General features: G+C 42.1%; 1 protein-coding gene across 1 annotated transcript; it reads left to right on the top strand.

Annotated features, from left to right (window-relative positions):
- On the top strand, positions 1 to 17,351 carry fkbp1ab (FKBP prolyl isomerase 1Ab). Its single transcript, XM_080763447.1, has 5 exons — positions 1 to 153; positions 324 to 371; positions 6,436 to 6,548; positions 11,350 to 11,523; positions 13,767 to 17,351. The coding sequence occupies exons 1-4, from the start codon at positions 117 to 119 to the stop codon at positions 11,476 to 11,478; spliced, it is 327 nt and encodes a 108-aa protein (XP_080619573.1). The 5' UTR covers positions 1 to 116; the 3' UTR covers positions 11,479 to 11,523; positions 13,767 to 17,351.

Below are 17,351 nucleotides of genomic sequence, written 5' to 3'. Positions count from 1 at the left end.
AGGGTGAGAGAGAGAGAGAGAGAGAGAGAGAGAGAGAGAGAGAGAGAGAGAGCATTGCCTGGGTGTGGGTGGAGAGAGGGATATATGCAGCTCAGAGCTCAGTTATATCGAACAAAATGGGAGTCGAAATCGAGACAATAACCCCGGGCGACGGTAAAGTGCTTTCAAAATGTGCTTTGTTGAATATCTGTCGTGAATGTAATGCGCGGCGTTATGTATTAATAATAATATTATTATTATATTCTATAGAAAGCCGCAGCCTTCCTTCTTGCTTGCGTCGCATGCCCGTTACATTATATACCAAGCGCCTTTTTCTCCCACAGGAAGGACTTTCCCCAAAAAAGGACAGACGTGCGTGGTGCATTATGTCGGTGAGTTTTACACGTCAAACTGTATAGTTGGGAAACCTTGTATTTGTATGCATGTTCCGCCGCAGTGTATTTGCATGCAGCTGCTTGGGCTAAAACATGGATTTATATGTTCTGCCGTTGGAGGGAGGCCGCATACACTGTACACTACACTACACTACACTACACTACACTACATACAAGTCAAGATAATGCAATCCGTCTCATATACTGTACAAAACATGGGTCTGTCACGGTGTCTCGGCTGCATATATAGGCTACAGTAACTGTAGTATAGGCTACAGTTAGATTCTTTCACGCACTTTCTTTTCAGTCACTTTCAGTGGATCTCCGTTAATAATAGATGCAGATTTATGAATGATTCAACAACTGTCACGTTTCATAATCTTTCTTCTAGTAGTCTGTATATGTTTGTACCTAACCTTACCCATACAGCGACACTCATACATACTGTATATATATAGTTCCCAATGCACTGTGTACAGTTTGGGGAAACAGACGTACAGTGAGTGAGTTGTTCGCTTTGGATTAGAGCCTAATAGTAGTAGTTTTTCTGGGCGAACGGGATGACATTTAATTTGTCTTGTCTGGAAAAGAGTAGAGAGCAGACGAACGGGTCCCGCCGCAGGGTTCATTCAGAGCCCAGGCAGACACAGACAGGCAGGCAGGCAGACAGGCAGGCAGGGAGGCAGGCAGACAGGCAGGCAGACAGACAGACAGACAGGCAGACAGACAGACAGCCATGGGGATTTAAAACCTCTGCTGTTTGTTGAAGTTCAGGGGATTGATTCATTGGCTGGTTGGTGGTGTTTTAGTAGAGCTTAGAGCGGATTAATTAAAAATCACCGTCTGGGTGAACGTTCTTAGTTTGATTTTCTATTTAGTAATATATTTAATTTAGTAATGTGTCAGTCTCATAATAACACACTTCTGACTGCAATGCCTGCAGCAAGATTATGTAACTCGAAATAATACCCGGATTCATGTAGGCCTACTGTCAGTCAGTCTGGGTACAGTGTAGTGTTTATATTCATGTAGGCCTACTGGCAGTCAGTCTGGGTAGTGTAGTGTTTATATTCATGTAGGCCTACTGGCAGTCAGTCTGGGTAGTGTTTATATTCATGTAGGCCTACTGGCAGTCAGTCTGGGTACAGTGTAGTGTTTATATTCATGTAGGCCTACTGCCAGTCAGTCTGGGTACAGTGTAGTGTTTTATAGTCATGTAGGCCTACAGTCAGTCTGGGTACAGTGTAGTGTTTTATATTCATGTAGGCCTACTGTCAGTCAGTCTGGGTACAGTGTAGTGTTTTATAGTCATGTAGGCCTACTGACAGTCAGTCTGGGTACAGTGTAGTGTTTATATTCATGTAGGCCTACTGGTAGTCAGTCTGGGTAGTGTAGTGTTTATATCCATGTAGGTCTACTGGCAGTCAGTCTGGGTATAGTGTTGTGTTTATAGTCATGTAGGCCTACTGGCAGTCAGTCTGGGTACAGTGTAGTGTTTATAGTCATGTAGGCCTACTGGCAGTCAGTCTGTGTACAGTGTAGTGTTTTATAGTCATGTAGGCCTACTGGCAGTCAGTCTGGGTAGTGTAGTGTTTATAGTCATGTAGGCCTACTGGCAGTCAGTCTGGGTACAGTGTAGTGTTTATATTCATGTAGGCCTACTGGCAGTCAGTCTGGGTACAGTGTAGTGTTTTATATTCATGTAGGCCTACTGGCAGTCAGTCTGGGTAGTGTAGTGTTTATAGTCATGTAGGCCTACTGGCAGTCAGTCTGGGTACAGTGTAGTGTTTTATATTAATGTAGGCCTACTGGCAGTCAGTCTGGGTAGTGTAGTGTTTATATTCATGTAGGCCTGCAGTCAGTCAGTCTGGGTACAGTGTAGTGTTTATAGTCATGTAGGCCTACTGGCAGTCAGTCTGGGTACAGTGTAGTGTTTTATATTCATGTAGGCCTGCAGTCAGTCAGTCTGGGTACAGTGTAGTGTTTATATTCATGTAGGCCTACAGTCAGTCAGTCTGGGTACAGTGTAGTATTTTATATTCATGTAGGCCTACTGTCAGTCAGTCTGGGTACAGTGTAGTGTTTTATATTCATGTAGGCCTACTGGCCGTCAGTCTGGGTACAGTGTAGTGTTTATATTCATGTAGGCCTACAGTCAGTCAGTCTGGGTACAGTGTAGTATTTTATATTCATGTAGGCCTACTGTCAGTCAGTCTGGGTACAGTGTAGTGTTTTATATTCATGTAGGCCTACAGTCAGTCAGTCTGGGTACAGTGTAGTATTTTATATTCATGTAGGCCTACTGTCAGTCAGTCTGGGTACAGTGTAGTGTTTTATATTCATGTAGGCCTACTGGCCGTCAGTCTGGGTACAGTGTAGTGTTTTATATTCATGTAGGCCTACTGTCAGTCAGTCTGGGTACAGTGTAGTGTTTTATATTCATGTAGGCCTACTGGCCGTCAGTCTGGGTACAGTGTAGTGTTTTATAGTCATGTGAAGATCAGGCATCAGTGTGTTTTTGTCAAAGAGACTACAGGATATCCTCTTCAACTCCCCCATCCTGCCAGGCAGTGTAGAACGCAGCATATAGAAAACACAGGATATTACCTTATAAAGAGGCTTTTTTTTTATTATTAATATTGTAGGTCTACTTTATAATATCAATAACAATCCAAACAACACAAAAAAGCAGGACATGTAAACGTGCATCGGCCATTGGACTGGCCTATAGCTGACATACTGTACACCACCACCATGCCCTCCCTCAAACCTTGTATCCTGCACTGGCAGATAATATGCATAAAGGGCCTTGCAAACAGGGAGCGATAAAACGCGCCCTTTTCATTTTTTAAAATATATTCTTTATTCCACGATTTTGTAACCCATTTTTCACCCTCACCCTCCACCAACCTAGTCCCCCATATATGGGGGACAAGGGGAGAGCAACCTAGTCCCCATATATGGGGGACAAGGGGAGACCAACCTAGTCCCCATATATGGGGGACAAGGGGAGACCAACCTAGTCCCCATATATGGGGGACAAGGGGAGACCAACCTATTCCCCATATATGGGGGACAAGGGGAGACCAACCTAGTCCCCACTCCCCATATATGGGGGACAAGGGGAGAGCAACGGACTTGAACTCATGCTTCCTTCATGCCTGAGTGTCCAAGTTGCTCCTTTACAACCTGACAGGGGGGAGTTTCCCTGGTTGGACGTCGTAGCGCGTGGAAGGAACACGTTATTCCAACCAGTTCCTTTCCCCTATAGTTCATTTTTCAATGAGACCTGCGTTTTTTTGCTCTGAGAAGTCGCGGAGCGTGTTTATGTGAGCGCGGTCCCGTGAATTTGTTGCGCATGCTCGTTACAGTACGTGCACATGCCCCCCGCCCCCCCCCCCCCCCCCCCCGCGACTCACCAGACCTGGATTCTGTTTAGCTCTTTCTTACGCTTGCGTTGCTGCGTCGCTCTTCAGCAGACCTGGAGGAGACCTGTGTTGATCCAGGGGCAACAAAACAACGCCTGCGTTCCTCGCTTCACGTTTGCAAGGCCCTTTAAACCGTTATAATTATGATACAGTAGACAAAGCCTGGCCGCTTGGAGAAAACACTTGAAACTTAAGCTGCCGGAAGACATTATTTTATAAAGAGCCTTTCGTTTGTATTCAGATTTCAAGATTGACCTCAAATGGCAAATTACCAGCGATCCCAATGTCCTGTTTTTCAGTTTTTTTTCTAAAAGATTTGTTTTTTTATTGATAGTATCAAGTGAAGACTGACAGGAAGGAGAGAGAGAGAGAGAGAGAGAGAAGGGGAGAAACACGCAGAAAAGGTGGTCATGAACGGGCCTCGAACCCGCGACACGCTGTCAGCCTTATATATGTGGCATGATGTGCCTGGACCGCCAGGCCAGTGGCGTTTCCAAGGAATTACATTTTGGGCAGGCAAGAAAGATGTGTTCATTGTCGTCTCCACCCTGTGCACAATCGTAGGACTAAAGGTTTTCAAAGACAAAGACCTGCCAGACGAGTACGTAGGATACAAATAAAAGGCTGAAAGGCATGCTTTTTTCTCATCTTATTTTATTTTATTTAACCTTTTATTTAACCAGTAAAATCACATTGAGAGTTTGAGACTGCGTCTCTTTTACAAGTGGGAACTGAAGGCCAAAAGAGGCAGAAATAGAAATTACACTTTCAATACCACCATCGTCAATGTTACATTTTGAACCAGCAAATACAAAACATCCATATAATACACCTTAAAGTACCTATATGCATAAATACAACAAGTCACCTGTCCTACTTTTATTAGTAGCAGGGCAAAATACACAATCTACACGATCTGAACTGACATAATAAATATTAATAGGCATGAACACACTGTAGGCTAGTACATATCCAAACAGGTGTTGGATTGTACATCAAAGATTATCCTTTTGAAACCTTTTGATTTTGGCCAGGCAGAAAATGGATTTGGACAGACGGGCCTGTCCTCGTCTTATCGTAGATACGCTGCTGCCGCAAGGCCAGCGGGCGCCCGGCGATTCCCAACGTCCTGTTGACAACGTCCTGTTGACAGTAAAACCCTGAAAACATCCGCAGAGTTGTGACCAGATTGCCGCTCCGCTCTGCGATGGGCTCTGACAGGAAGCTGTCAGCTCTCTCTCTGTGGTGGATAATGTCATTGTTATCTTTGACATCCAGAGAGGGACAGAACAACATGCAGGGTCCGATCGATGCCACCGCCTGGATTATTATAATGCCCGTTCCCTCCCAATCACCACCCGCTGATGTGCACAGCTGCATCGCACGCACACACAAACGTACGCACGCAGTCGCACGCACACGTGCATGCATGCACGCACGCATGCACAGATACACACACAAACACAAACAAACCAACCACCACAATCTGCACCACACATGCACAAGATCAGTGCTATCTCTCTCTCTCACACACGCACACACTCACACACACACACACACACACACACACACACACACACACACACACACACACACACACACACACACACACACACATCCTTTGGACTGATGCATATTTAGGGCCTGAAATGGCCCTGTTTCTGTGTGTGTGTGTGTGTGTGTGTGTGTGTGTGTGTGCGTGTCGTGCCATCTATCCCACAGACGGACAGCTGCAGCGGCTATTTCTGAGATCCTTGGAATCCATTCATTTGCCCCCCCTCTCTCTCTCTCTCTCTCTCTCTCGCTCTCTCTCTCCCTACACACACACAGCAGGAAAGATGGGTGCCTACATGTGTGCAGATATATTTGTTTTCCGTGCTAATCTTTCTATATGTTTATTCTGTTGTTATGCTGAGTGTAGACTAACCTTCCACAAGAACAGACATCTTCATAGGTCATCCCTATGTTCCCCAGTTCTACGTATGTTCCCCAGTTCTATGTTCCCCACTTACCTTAGGGTTAACATAGGTGCGCTGACGCTCCCGAACAGACAGGGTTTATTACATAAATCCACCACAGCATAGTTACTGTCGTCTGTCCGTTGGGTTGAGTAATCGTGTTTGTTCATAACTTGAACAATCCTGTCTCTGTTGTATTATCTTACTTCACTGCCACACACACACACACACACACACACACACACACACACACACACACACACACACACACACACACACACACACACACACACACACACACACACACACACACACACACACACACACACACACACTCACAGAGTCACACACACTAGAACAGACATGCACCAGCCTAGCCTAGCCCATTTTGGGCGGGACCCCTTTTGGTGTTAGCATTATGTCATGCTTTAGCTATTGAAAAATAGCAGATCTACAAGCTTGTAGCGCGCCACAGAGTGGCGCGCCACGAGCTTGTAGATCTGCTATTTTCTGAAAAATCAAAGAACGACATAGAAACACAGCTTTTTTTTAAGGAAACTGTCAGGATGTAGAAGACATTTATAGAATCTGATCTCAGGTCAGAATGGGCTAGTCTACTTTTTTCCTTCGGTTGGTTCTCACCTTCCTTCCCCAACCGTCTGTCTCCGTTCTCAGGTTCCCTGACGGATGGGCGTAAATTCGACTCCTCCCGCGAGAGGGACAAGCCTTTCAGGTTCAAGATCGGAAAGCAGGAGGTGATCCGAGGCTGGGAGGAGGGCGTGGTGCAGGTATGGGCGCAGTGTTGTTTTTGGCAGCCATTCTGACCTGAGATCAGATTCTAAAAAAAAAAACGGTTTTCTGAAAAAGCTAATGTTTCTATGTGTCAGTCGTTCTTTGATTTTTCAAAAATAGCAGACCTATACACAAGCTCGTAGCGCGCCGCTCGGTGGCGCGCTACGAGCTTGTAGATCTGCTATTTTTCATATTTTTTAGATTTTTCATATTTTTCCATGCTCGGGACACAGCCAGGGACATAGCCACACACATAGCTGTCTATAGGAGTGGTTGCACCACTCAAAACAAAATAAAATACATTAGATTTCTTCCGCCAGACTATTATTATATTATATTATATTATATATATGTGGCTTGACTTACTATTAAAGTCAGCCTCGTCAAGTGTACGTTCAACCAACAGCAATAAAACGCAAAACTATATTTCGTCATGATCTTTGAGCGATACAAATATATACTGTAGTGTGTAATTACATTTCTGTGAAACACAAGGCAAAAGATATTGGCAGGTTTTATTTTTATTTTTATAATAATTATTATTTTAGATAATAAATTATTAATCTTCTGTGACTCGAGGTTACCGTCTAACCTCTGTGCCCAGAGTCACATTGTCTCTCTATTTCTATTATTTGTTTCTTTGCAATGTCTTTGATTGTACTTTATTATTTTCTACCAATCCGCTCTATGAGATTTTGCCATTTCTCCGCTGGACTATAATGACATGCTACAAGAAGCCCAGTGAGATGCATGTGTTGCTATGGCAACAAGCAGTGATTGAGGGACCCCGCCCCCCCACAGCTCACCTGTGGCTGATTGAGTGATGGGCAATCACAATGTTTGGGCCAGCTGGAGAGGTTTGACTCTGTCAGTTCAGACAGAGTGGAGGACAGCAGAGAGAGAGAGACAGACAGTCTACTGAGAGAACCACTATGCAGGCCCGGCATCAAAGTGTCCGAGAAGGTTATAGAGGAAGGAAATGCAAAGAGGAGCATGAGGGAGAATAAGGGAATATCATATGCACAAGCAGCGAAAGGAATGGAGGGAAATGATACGAGGGCAACAAAACACAACAATGGAAGAGGAAACAAACAGACATGGGCAGGCAAGACATGATATGTGTGGACAAAAATAAGGTTTATCGCATTTATCGCAATGGTATAATCGACTGCGCGGTGGAGATGCAGGGTGAATCCGAAAGAATAAAAATGGTATACTGGACGCAGCCGGGAGATTTTTGGACATTAAGGACTAAGGATTAGTGGAGAGGATCTTGATGTCACACTGAGAGAAGGATTTGCACCCACTCAGACCGCTGGGTCTGGGTTAGAATGGAATATAGCATGAGAAAGGGATCACTTTGGGTGTTTCTTTGTTGTTGTAAATATTAATATGTATACACTACAATATTACAATATTTGTATACACTACAGTAGGTGGCCGTATGCAACTTTATGTTGGTGCGATCCGCCATAAAACTCAGAGAAGAAGAAGAAGAAGCCTACTGAGAAGCGAGATGATTTATCCCAAGTCTTGCTATATTCATTCATTGGATCATTTGGATTTCTACCGCTGGAGAAGGGAGGACTTGTCTGGGTCTTCAGTACCATTGGGTCAGAAACTTCAGTACCATTGGGTTCTGACTTGTAGGGCCAAGACATTCCGTGCATAGATGGTAGCCTACCATTCTGAAATTTAATGTAATAATATTTGGACTGCTGGACAGCTGACAGTAGACTCTCTTTACTCTTACATTATTTATATATTATATATTATATATTATATATTATATATTATTATATATTATGTATTATAAAAGAGGCCCCATCGTCAGAAACTTCTGTGATGTGAGGATTCATGTGCTTGGCTGTACTAGCGAACTGAATAATAATAATAATAATAACAAATTATATAGCGCTTTTCTGAGTACCCAAAGACGCTTTACATGGGGGGGGGGGGGGCTTTACAGAGGTAACAACAAAGTAAAAACAACTTTAATAGCAGACAAGAGAACTATTAAAACAGAGCAAAACTAAATCTAAAACTAATCTAAAACTAATTTTAACCCATTCTGAACGGGAACCAATTTTGGTGCATCATGTTGTGCTTTAGCTATTGAAAAATAGCAGATCTACAAGCTCGTAGCGCGCCACTCGGTGGTGCTCTATGAGCTTGTAGATCTGCTATTTTAGAAAAATCGAAGAACGACTGACATTTTTAGAATCTGATCTCAGGTCAGAATGGGTTCATCAGACCAGTGTGTGTCCAGTGGAAACCTTGAATGAATCTGATCTCAGGTCAGAATGGGTTAAAAATAACAGTTGTGGATGTCATCCTTGGTCGGGATCCAGGAGGTTTTTATTCCATTTGGGACACCGATTCTGAACCGGACCCGTTTCTTGCCCTTTCTGGTGCGGTTATTGTCACAATCAGTTTTCCTCAGAACCCCTCGCTCCTCTCCTCCACCGCAGGGCTAGGCGTGCTCATCGGACCCTGTGTTTGATGTTGTTTGAATCTTTATTTCGGTCATCTCGGTCAGGTTTAAGGAATTTACATTGCTTAGTCTACATTACCTAGTCAACGCAGTGACCAGTTCTAACCGAAAAGGTATGGGCTGAAGCATGAAGCTTATTTTGCCCACCTTTTTATATAATACAGATAATAATAATAATAATAATAATAGTCTGTGATCAGTTATCACAGTAGCATAATTTATGAAGAACACAAACGGAAAAACAAAACAAAAAGAGCAATACGATAGAAATATTACTAAAAACAGAAAAGAAAAATAAATATAACAAAAGGAAACAAGATGTTGATTTACATTTGTTCTTATAATATACTATACTATAATATAATATATAATAATATAAATATAAATACAAACATAAACATAAACATAATTATAAATAGATTTCTAAATATAACCATAATTATCTAAATGTCTATACATGAAAACACATGTGTGGTGTTGGACGCCTCCCTGCCGGGTGGGTCGTTCCGTGCTCGGGTTGTTTGGGTAACGGTGTTGGTGTCCACGTCTTCCTCCACCTGAAACCCCCCCAGCTAACCCTAACCCTGTTTCATCCAGTGTTGCAGCAGGAGTGATGGTTCCCAGTACCCAAGGAGTTCTGCAGGATGCGACTGAGCTTTCTGTCTCTGTAGTTTTATGAAGCCACGCTGGTTCTCCTCGCATGCACAGCTTCTTGATCACTTGTCCAAGCGTGAAAAGACTTTTATTGATGGTACAAATGATGCCGGTTCTGGCGTTCCCACCCAAGGAGTTCTGCAGGATGCGACTGAGCTTTCAGTCTCACTCGGGACATTTTTATCCCACGATTTTGCAACCCAGTTTTTTTCACCCAGTGCCAATTTATCTAATATAATCCATGGGCGCTACACACTTCCTCTGACAACCTGGAGGGGGGCAGCGGACAGACCTCATGCCTCCTTCTATGCATGAGGAGTCCAAGGAGTTTCCCTGGTTGGACGTAGCACGTGGAAGGAACACGTTATTCCAACCAGTTCCTTTCCCCTCCATCAGGCGCCCCGGCTGGCCAGGGGGGAGGTAGTTTTAGAGACAAGGATTACTGCATATTTTTTTTGTGAGGGTACCTACCCTAGGGGACACGGGGAGAACATGTGAGGGTACCTACCCTAGGGGACACGGGGAGAACATGCAAACTCCACACAGAAAAGCCCTTTCGCCAACCCCCGCCTCGGTTATGGGCACTGATTCCCCACAGCGTCCCCAGCGGTAATTGAACCCCTTGTAGCTGTGAGGCGACGGCACTACCGACTGTGCCACCGTGCCCCCGAAGCTCGCACCTTCTGCACCAGTTTGACTTGCCCTTTCTGAACCAGACGGGTCAACCAAATTCAGGTGAGACACGGTAATGTCTCCATCACTCACACATCAGAGCTGAGAAAATGGTGATGGTGAAACTGCCCACAGCCCTCCTATGAGACACAGACTGGTTTCTGAACTGCCCACAGCCCTCCTATGAGACACAGACTGGTTTCTGAACTGCCCCACAGCCCTCCTATGAGACACAGACTGGTTTCTGAATTGCCCACAGCCCTCCTATGAGACACAGACTGGTTTCTGAATTGCCCACAGCCCTCCTATGAGACACAGACTGAGTGGGAAAGAAATTGTGGTATTTTACCATGAACATTAGTGAGGACCTATTATATGAAGACAGGTTGAAAAGTGGCGAAGTGGTCTTATAAAACCCATTTTGGGTGGGAACCCCTTTTGGTGTTAGCATTATGTTATGCTTTAGCTATTGAAAAATAGCAGATCTACAAGCTCATAGGTGCTACGAGCTTGTATAGGTCTGCTATTTTTGAAAAATCGAAGAACGACTGACATAGAAACAAGAGACATTTTCAGAAAACTGTCAGGATATAGAAGACATTTTTAGAATCTGATCTCAGAGTCAAAATGGGATAATGTTCCGTGACTCTTGGTTCATATGCCTATCTCTCTTCTCTCTTGTTCTCCAGATGAGTGTTGGCCTCAGAGGGCCAAGCTGACCTGTATCTCCTTTCTCCTGTTCTCCAGATGAGTGTGGGCCTCAGAGGGCCAAGCTGACATGTGTCTCCTTTCTCTTGTTCTCCAGATGAGTGTTGGCCTCAGAGGGCCAAGCTGACCTGTATCTCCTTTCTCTTGTTCTCCAGATGAGTGTGGGCCTTTAGGGCCAAGCTGACCTGTATCTCTTCTGTCTTGTTCTCCAGATGAGTGTTGGCCAGAGGGCCAAGTTGACCTGTATCTCCTTTCTCTTGTTCTATCAGATGAGTGTTGGGCAGAGGGCCAAGCTGACCTGCACCCCTGACTTCGCCTACGGGAACAAGGGCCACCCTGGTATCATCCCACCCAACGCAACCCTCATCTTCGACGTTGAGCTCCTGAGCTTGGAATGAAACCAAATTCACTGCCTGGTTTTTATTTAATTTTTTTAATTTCATGTAAGTATATTTGTGTTACTTTTTGAAAGTTCAATAGTCTACACAAAAAAAGGCTTTGATGCGATCATACAAGCGTGTCCTTGTTATAGAGTCATGATCATCACACAAAGAAATAATAATCTTTTTCAGATGTTTTGCAGATGTGACAAATAACTTGAATATACATAGAATTGACTGACATATTTAATACTTTTATACTTTAAAAGAATAGTGGGAATATACTGTATCTACAAGCTCGCATTGTGATGCGTTATAAGTTTGAAGGTCTCGTACACAGAAAAGTTCTCAGTGTTTTTTAAATTCTGATGCACGAATGTTGTATTGACACATTCTATATAGTAACACCATTCAGAACGGGAACCCCTTTAGGTGTTTTAAGCATTATGTTATACTTTAGCTATTGAAAAATAGCAGATCTACAAGCTCATAGCGTGGCCACCGAGTGCAACGCTACAAGCTTGTAGATGTGCTATTTAAAAAAAAAGAAAATTGAAAAATCTTGAAAATGTGGCGCAAATCTTTGAATATATATTCTCGAATCTTTGCTTCTAAGAGGTCCATGGAACAACATATTTTCAGATTGGGGGGGGAGGGGGGGGGTGCGAAGGCATATTACATATCATTTTTGTGGTCCTTGACATGAAATATTGAGCACCAGTGATATAGAAACATGAGGTTTTTCAGAAAACTGAGATGCTCTATTGTCCTTTTTAAATGTTGGTGTGGGAAGGATGTTGAAATAGCGGATGTTTGTTGCAGTGTTTTTGGCAGCACATTTCTATTTTAGTCTAGTCCTAGTCTTTGGAATTAAACCTCATATAGTTTTAGTCACATTTTAGTCACCTTGGAATGTTTTAGTGTTAAAAAATATCATAAGATTTTAGTCGACTAAATCTACAGTTGATTATGTCGACTAAAATGTGTCCGTCGGTCCTTGATGTCGTCGTAATGGCTGATTTCACACTTGCTGAAAATAGCCGATCTACAAGCTCACAGTGCGTTGCGCGCTGCGACGCGTTGTGAGCTTGTAGATCGGCTAATTTCAGCATTCAAACCAAGTGTAAAATGACTCATACAGGATCTTTTGTCCACTAGTCCCTTCCTAACATTTTTGTCTAGTTTTAATTTGTTGACGAAATTGTCAATACCATTTAGTCTTAGTTTTAGCCATCATATCTTATATCAATCAATCAACTTTATTTGTTCAGACTCGGGGTCCAATAAACAACAGACAACATAAAACACTATACATACAGAGAAGAAACACCCCTAACCCATAAAAACATCATTTTTTACAATAAACATTCATACCAGTGCTTCCAAAAAGCAGACCGGGTACCTGGCGCTACTGAAGCTGGGGTTACACAGCAGCATAATTATGTTACAGTTTTGAGACTCATTGAGCCGACACATATACATGTATACATTAAGTTTCTCAGTAGGGCATGAAAGGTGTAAACTCCCACACTACAGAATAACTCACTTGCACTGCTCCACCTTGGTTTGTTCAATAGTATACTCACGTAATCATTATAGGCAACCTGCAGTTTATACATACTTTCTTTCTTATATTTTACCCACAAGGGGGCGGTATAGAGGGAGTACAGTATGCTCTGAAGAGATTAACCTTAACCTCAGGTGAACATGAGCGGAATTTCCTCCCCAGCATGTTTGCCTGAGCATACAGTAATTACAGTATACGGTGCTGCCTATATACAGATCCTCATCATCAGACAGTTGGTCAGTTATCACAGTCAGAACTGCAGCATCACTCCAAATCTTCCGCCGTAGTCTGAAACCCCACCTCTTCAGACTCCATCATGGCCCCGTAGCACTTACCCTCCTAGCCCCTTAGATAGAACTGTATCAAGTTAAAGGTTCAAGGTTGGCTTTATTGTCCCTTGCGGGAAATTGGTTTGCAGCCAGATCATAGTAAAAAATACACACAACAACAACATTCAATACAAGACTAAGTACAGGGCACTAGAGACAGAGAATTCATGACATTATGTAGACTTGGATAGCATTTTATACAGACTTTTATAGCATGTTACGTAGTATAGTAAAGTATAGTATGTAGTTTCATTATATAGATATTCCACTGTTACGTTATTAGCTTAGGCATGTTTCATGATAACTATTTTCTGTATGTGATGTATCGCCATGCTTTTTGTCGCTCTGGATTAAGAGCGTCTGATAAATGCCTGAATTGTAATATTATCCTCCATTTGTTGCCTCTCCAGGTGACTTCCTACCTGGGTGACATGGAGAGAAGATATAGGAGAGGTCTGCACTTGATTCTTTAAGAGGCTTGAGTCAATTGTTCCACTACTTTTATTATGGTCACTATTTTATCAAACTATGATGAATATCTGTGTTATTTTTGTCTCAGTGACTCAGTTATTTATATATTTTTCCATCATATTTCTTACTCTTAAAAAAAAAACAGTTATGGGCCATACCTCACAAACCTCCATGTTCCGAATCTTGAACTTTTTTTGTTCTTCTTTTTTTTAAAGGAATTGTGCTTTACTTCTATTTTGCTTTGTTTTTTTTGTGAAACGTTGGTCGTTGCATGGTTTTGATGACTACTACAAAAATACCAATGAACTGCTAGCAGTGACATTCATCTCTTAGTTAAGAGTTAAGAATATGTACTGATTGAGACATTTTAGAATGGCTGCTTGATCTATAGTACCTGAGAAATAAACTAAATATAATGTACAAGAGACTATGAAAAGCACACGTTTGTATATCTAAACTCTATATAAACTGTATATATTCTCTCAGATGAAAAGCCAGGAATAGATAAATTAGACTAAGTAGGTCTTATGCTGTTCCCAAACGGTGGTGCGTGGACCCCTTGTGGTGCGCGAACACCTTCTAGGGGGTGTGCGACCAGAAAAGACTAATGGTGGTGCTATGGTTTTATTTGAACCCATTTTGACCTGAGATCAGATTCTAAAAATGTCTTCTCTACATCCTGACAGTTTTCTGAAAAAGCTATGTTTCTATGTCGGTCGTTCTTCGATTTTTCAAAAATAGCAGATCTACAAGCTACATAGCGCGCCACCGAGTGGCGCGCTATGAGCTTTTAGATCTGCTATTTTTCAATAGGTAAAGCATGACGTAACGCTAACACCAAAAGGTGTTCCCGCCAAAAAATGGGTTAAATATATTAACATATGCCGATATATGGCAAGTATATTATGCATAATGCTGCACATATGTTCCATATTCAGGCTCATATGTGCATATATATAGGGAGTATATGTGTCTATATGATATGATATGATATGAACTTTGTTTGTACAGCGCTTTTCAAAACATGGTTCCAAAGTGCTGCACAGAACGGGATTAAAAACAAGAAGAAACGGACAGTAACAAAAATTATAATGGCACACAAAACAATATAGCAAGCATGTATACATGTACAAATTGGCTAATTAATTAAGTAGTTATATAGCTTATGCAATTTTTATTTCCATGTAAGAGGGGTGTGTCATCTTGGTCTGGAGTAGTAACAGGGGGTGCATGGCCAAAGATGTTTGGGAACTGCTGGCTTCTACTAGTGTTGAATAGTGTACAATACTAGTGTTGAATACATAGTGTACAATACTAGTGTTGAATATGCATAATAGTGTACAATACTAGTGTTGAATACATAATAGTGTACAATACTAGTGTTGAATACATAATAGTGAGAAGACAAGATTTGTGCGATGCCTTAATGGTGTAAAAGGGGAGCTTTGTTGGATAGACGCGTTGAACCCTTTTCAACGGTGATGATGTCGTGTTTTGTTTTGTTGGATAGAGCTTATAGATCTGCTATTTTTCACTAGCTAAATTGGGTTTAATGAAACGCGATCTAAGGCAGGAGGAAACCGTCATAGAAGAACAACCACCGGTTGCTCTTATCTATTGTGTGCCTCAGTATTGTTACCACACCCATGGATACTATAGCACTTATTAGCTAAATAATTTGTGTTTAATTTAAGAGTTTACAAATGTTAAGTTTTGTACACTAGACCGTGTACCTTTAAAGGATAATTCCATGCTAGAAGGCTTTCTTACCTTTTTTTATATGTAGTCGTTACGTCCACACCAAAGAGGTCCAGGTGTTATTTTATTTTGTGCAAAAGTGCATTATTGGCTATTTCCCCTAATATGAGCCCTCAATGGGGGTTGGGTTTTTGTGCTAGTTCGCTTATTTTCATCGACATAAGTAGTAAAGTGTGCCGCTTGGGATACTATTTACATTATGAAGAGAGGATATATATATAAGAAAAAACTAAATATTTTTGAGCGATGGAAATAAGCGAATTAGCACAACTACCAATGCCCCATGCAATTCATTGAGCGCTTATGGTATAGGGGAAATAGCCAATGATGCGCTTTTGCACAAAATAACACCTGGACCTCTTTGGTGGGGACGTAACAACTACAAATAAAGGTAAGAAAGCCTTGGAATTCTCCTTTAATTGCCTCATTTGCATGAAATAGGCTTGATGGAACCCCCCCCCCCCTCCCCCCCAGTGTGTACATGTTGAAAGCTTTTGCAGTTTGACTTGCTTTATTCTTGCCTTCTTCTCCAGTCAAATCATTAAACCTCCATATTGTAAAGCCATACACAGGTTGATCAGTGCAAAGATAGGTATTGTGGTAACGCACATCAATTGGAGTTTAAAGTGATGTTTTTTTTCTTCCTAAGATAGAGGAAAAACAAATCAATGGAACGCCTGAAATTTACGAAGGGGGGGGGGGGGGGGGGGCTGAGGAATCAATACAATTATTTTGTGTAACAACTTGGCCATTTATCTATTTTTCAGATTGCCAACTTTCTATCTCTGAGAAACGACAAAGCTGTAAACTGTATGGCCGTGTGATGATGTTTATCTGTGAATGTTTTATTTTTTGTTTTAGTCAGTGTCACTAGTACAGTTACAGTACCACACTGTACAGTAGTACCACACTAGTACAGTTACAGTACCACACTGCCTACTGTACATTCAGGGGTGGGCAACTGGTGGCCCGGGGGCCACATGCGGCCCCCACGCCTTCACTTAATGCGGCCCTCATGTTAACCCATTTTGACCTGAGATCAGATTCTAAAAATTTCTTCTACATCCTGACAGTTTTCTGAAAAAGCCATGTTTCTATGTCAGTCGTTCTTCGATTTTTCAAAAAATAGCAGACCTACAAGCTCAAAACGTGTCGCACCGCGACATGTTTTGAGCTTGTAGATCAGCTATTTTTTACAGTAATATTTTACAGTAATATGCTCAATATATTGGCCCTCTGGAGTGATTGTGGAAATATAATTATTGGCCCTCGCCATCGTCAAAGTTGCCCCACCCCTGGCCCTGTGTTGTAGGATAGAAGACACACAGTCTGGCATGCTAGTGCTTTTGTATCACAAATAAAAAAAATAGTTTTAAATTGTGTTTTAAAATTAAGAAAGTAAATAAATAAATAAAACACTGGCCTGGCTGCCTATAGCTGTCACACATAGTGGCCAATATTGCTGCTGATTTTACATATTTGCCTACACCGTAAGAATCCTCAGTTATACTGTTAACGCTCACAGTGTACAAGTGGAAAAACAAATGATTTGGTAACGGTTGTACACTCTGGGTTATAATTATACATGTATATGCTAACGCCTGTAGGACTTTGCTGTGTATGCAGAGACGTGGCACCTCCTGGCTGTACTGTACAAGTAGTGTGCTGATGAGTTATTATTATTTTACAGTAATTACACTGCAGGCTAAACCAATGATGACATAATTTAAAATGTGGCGTTGCAATAAAGTGCTCTCTATACCTGC

This window comes from Protomyctophum bolini (genome assembly GCF_963924005.1).
Source record: "Protomyctophum bolini genome assembly, chromosome: 5".
Classification (NCBI taxonomy): domain Eukaryota; kingdom Metazoa; phylum Chordata; class Actinopteri; order Myctophiformes; family Myctophidae; genus Protomyctophum; species Protomyctophum bolini.
Note: the sequence above shows the minus strand (reverse complement) of the source record. Positions and strands in the feature narration are given on the sequence as shown.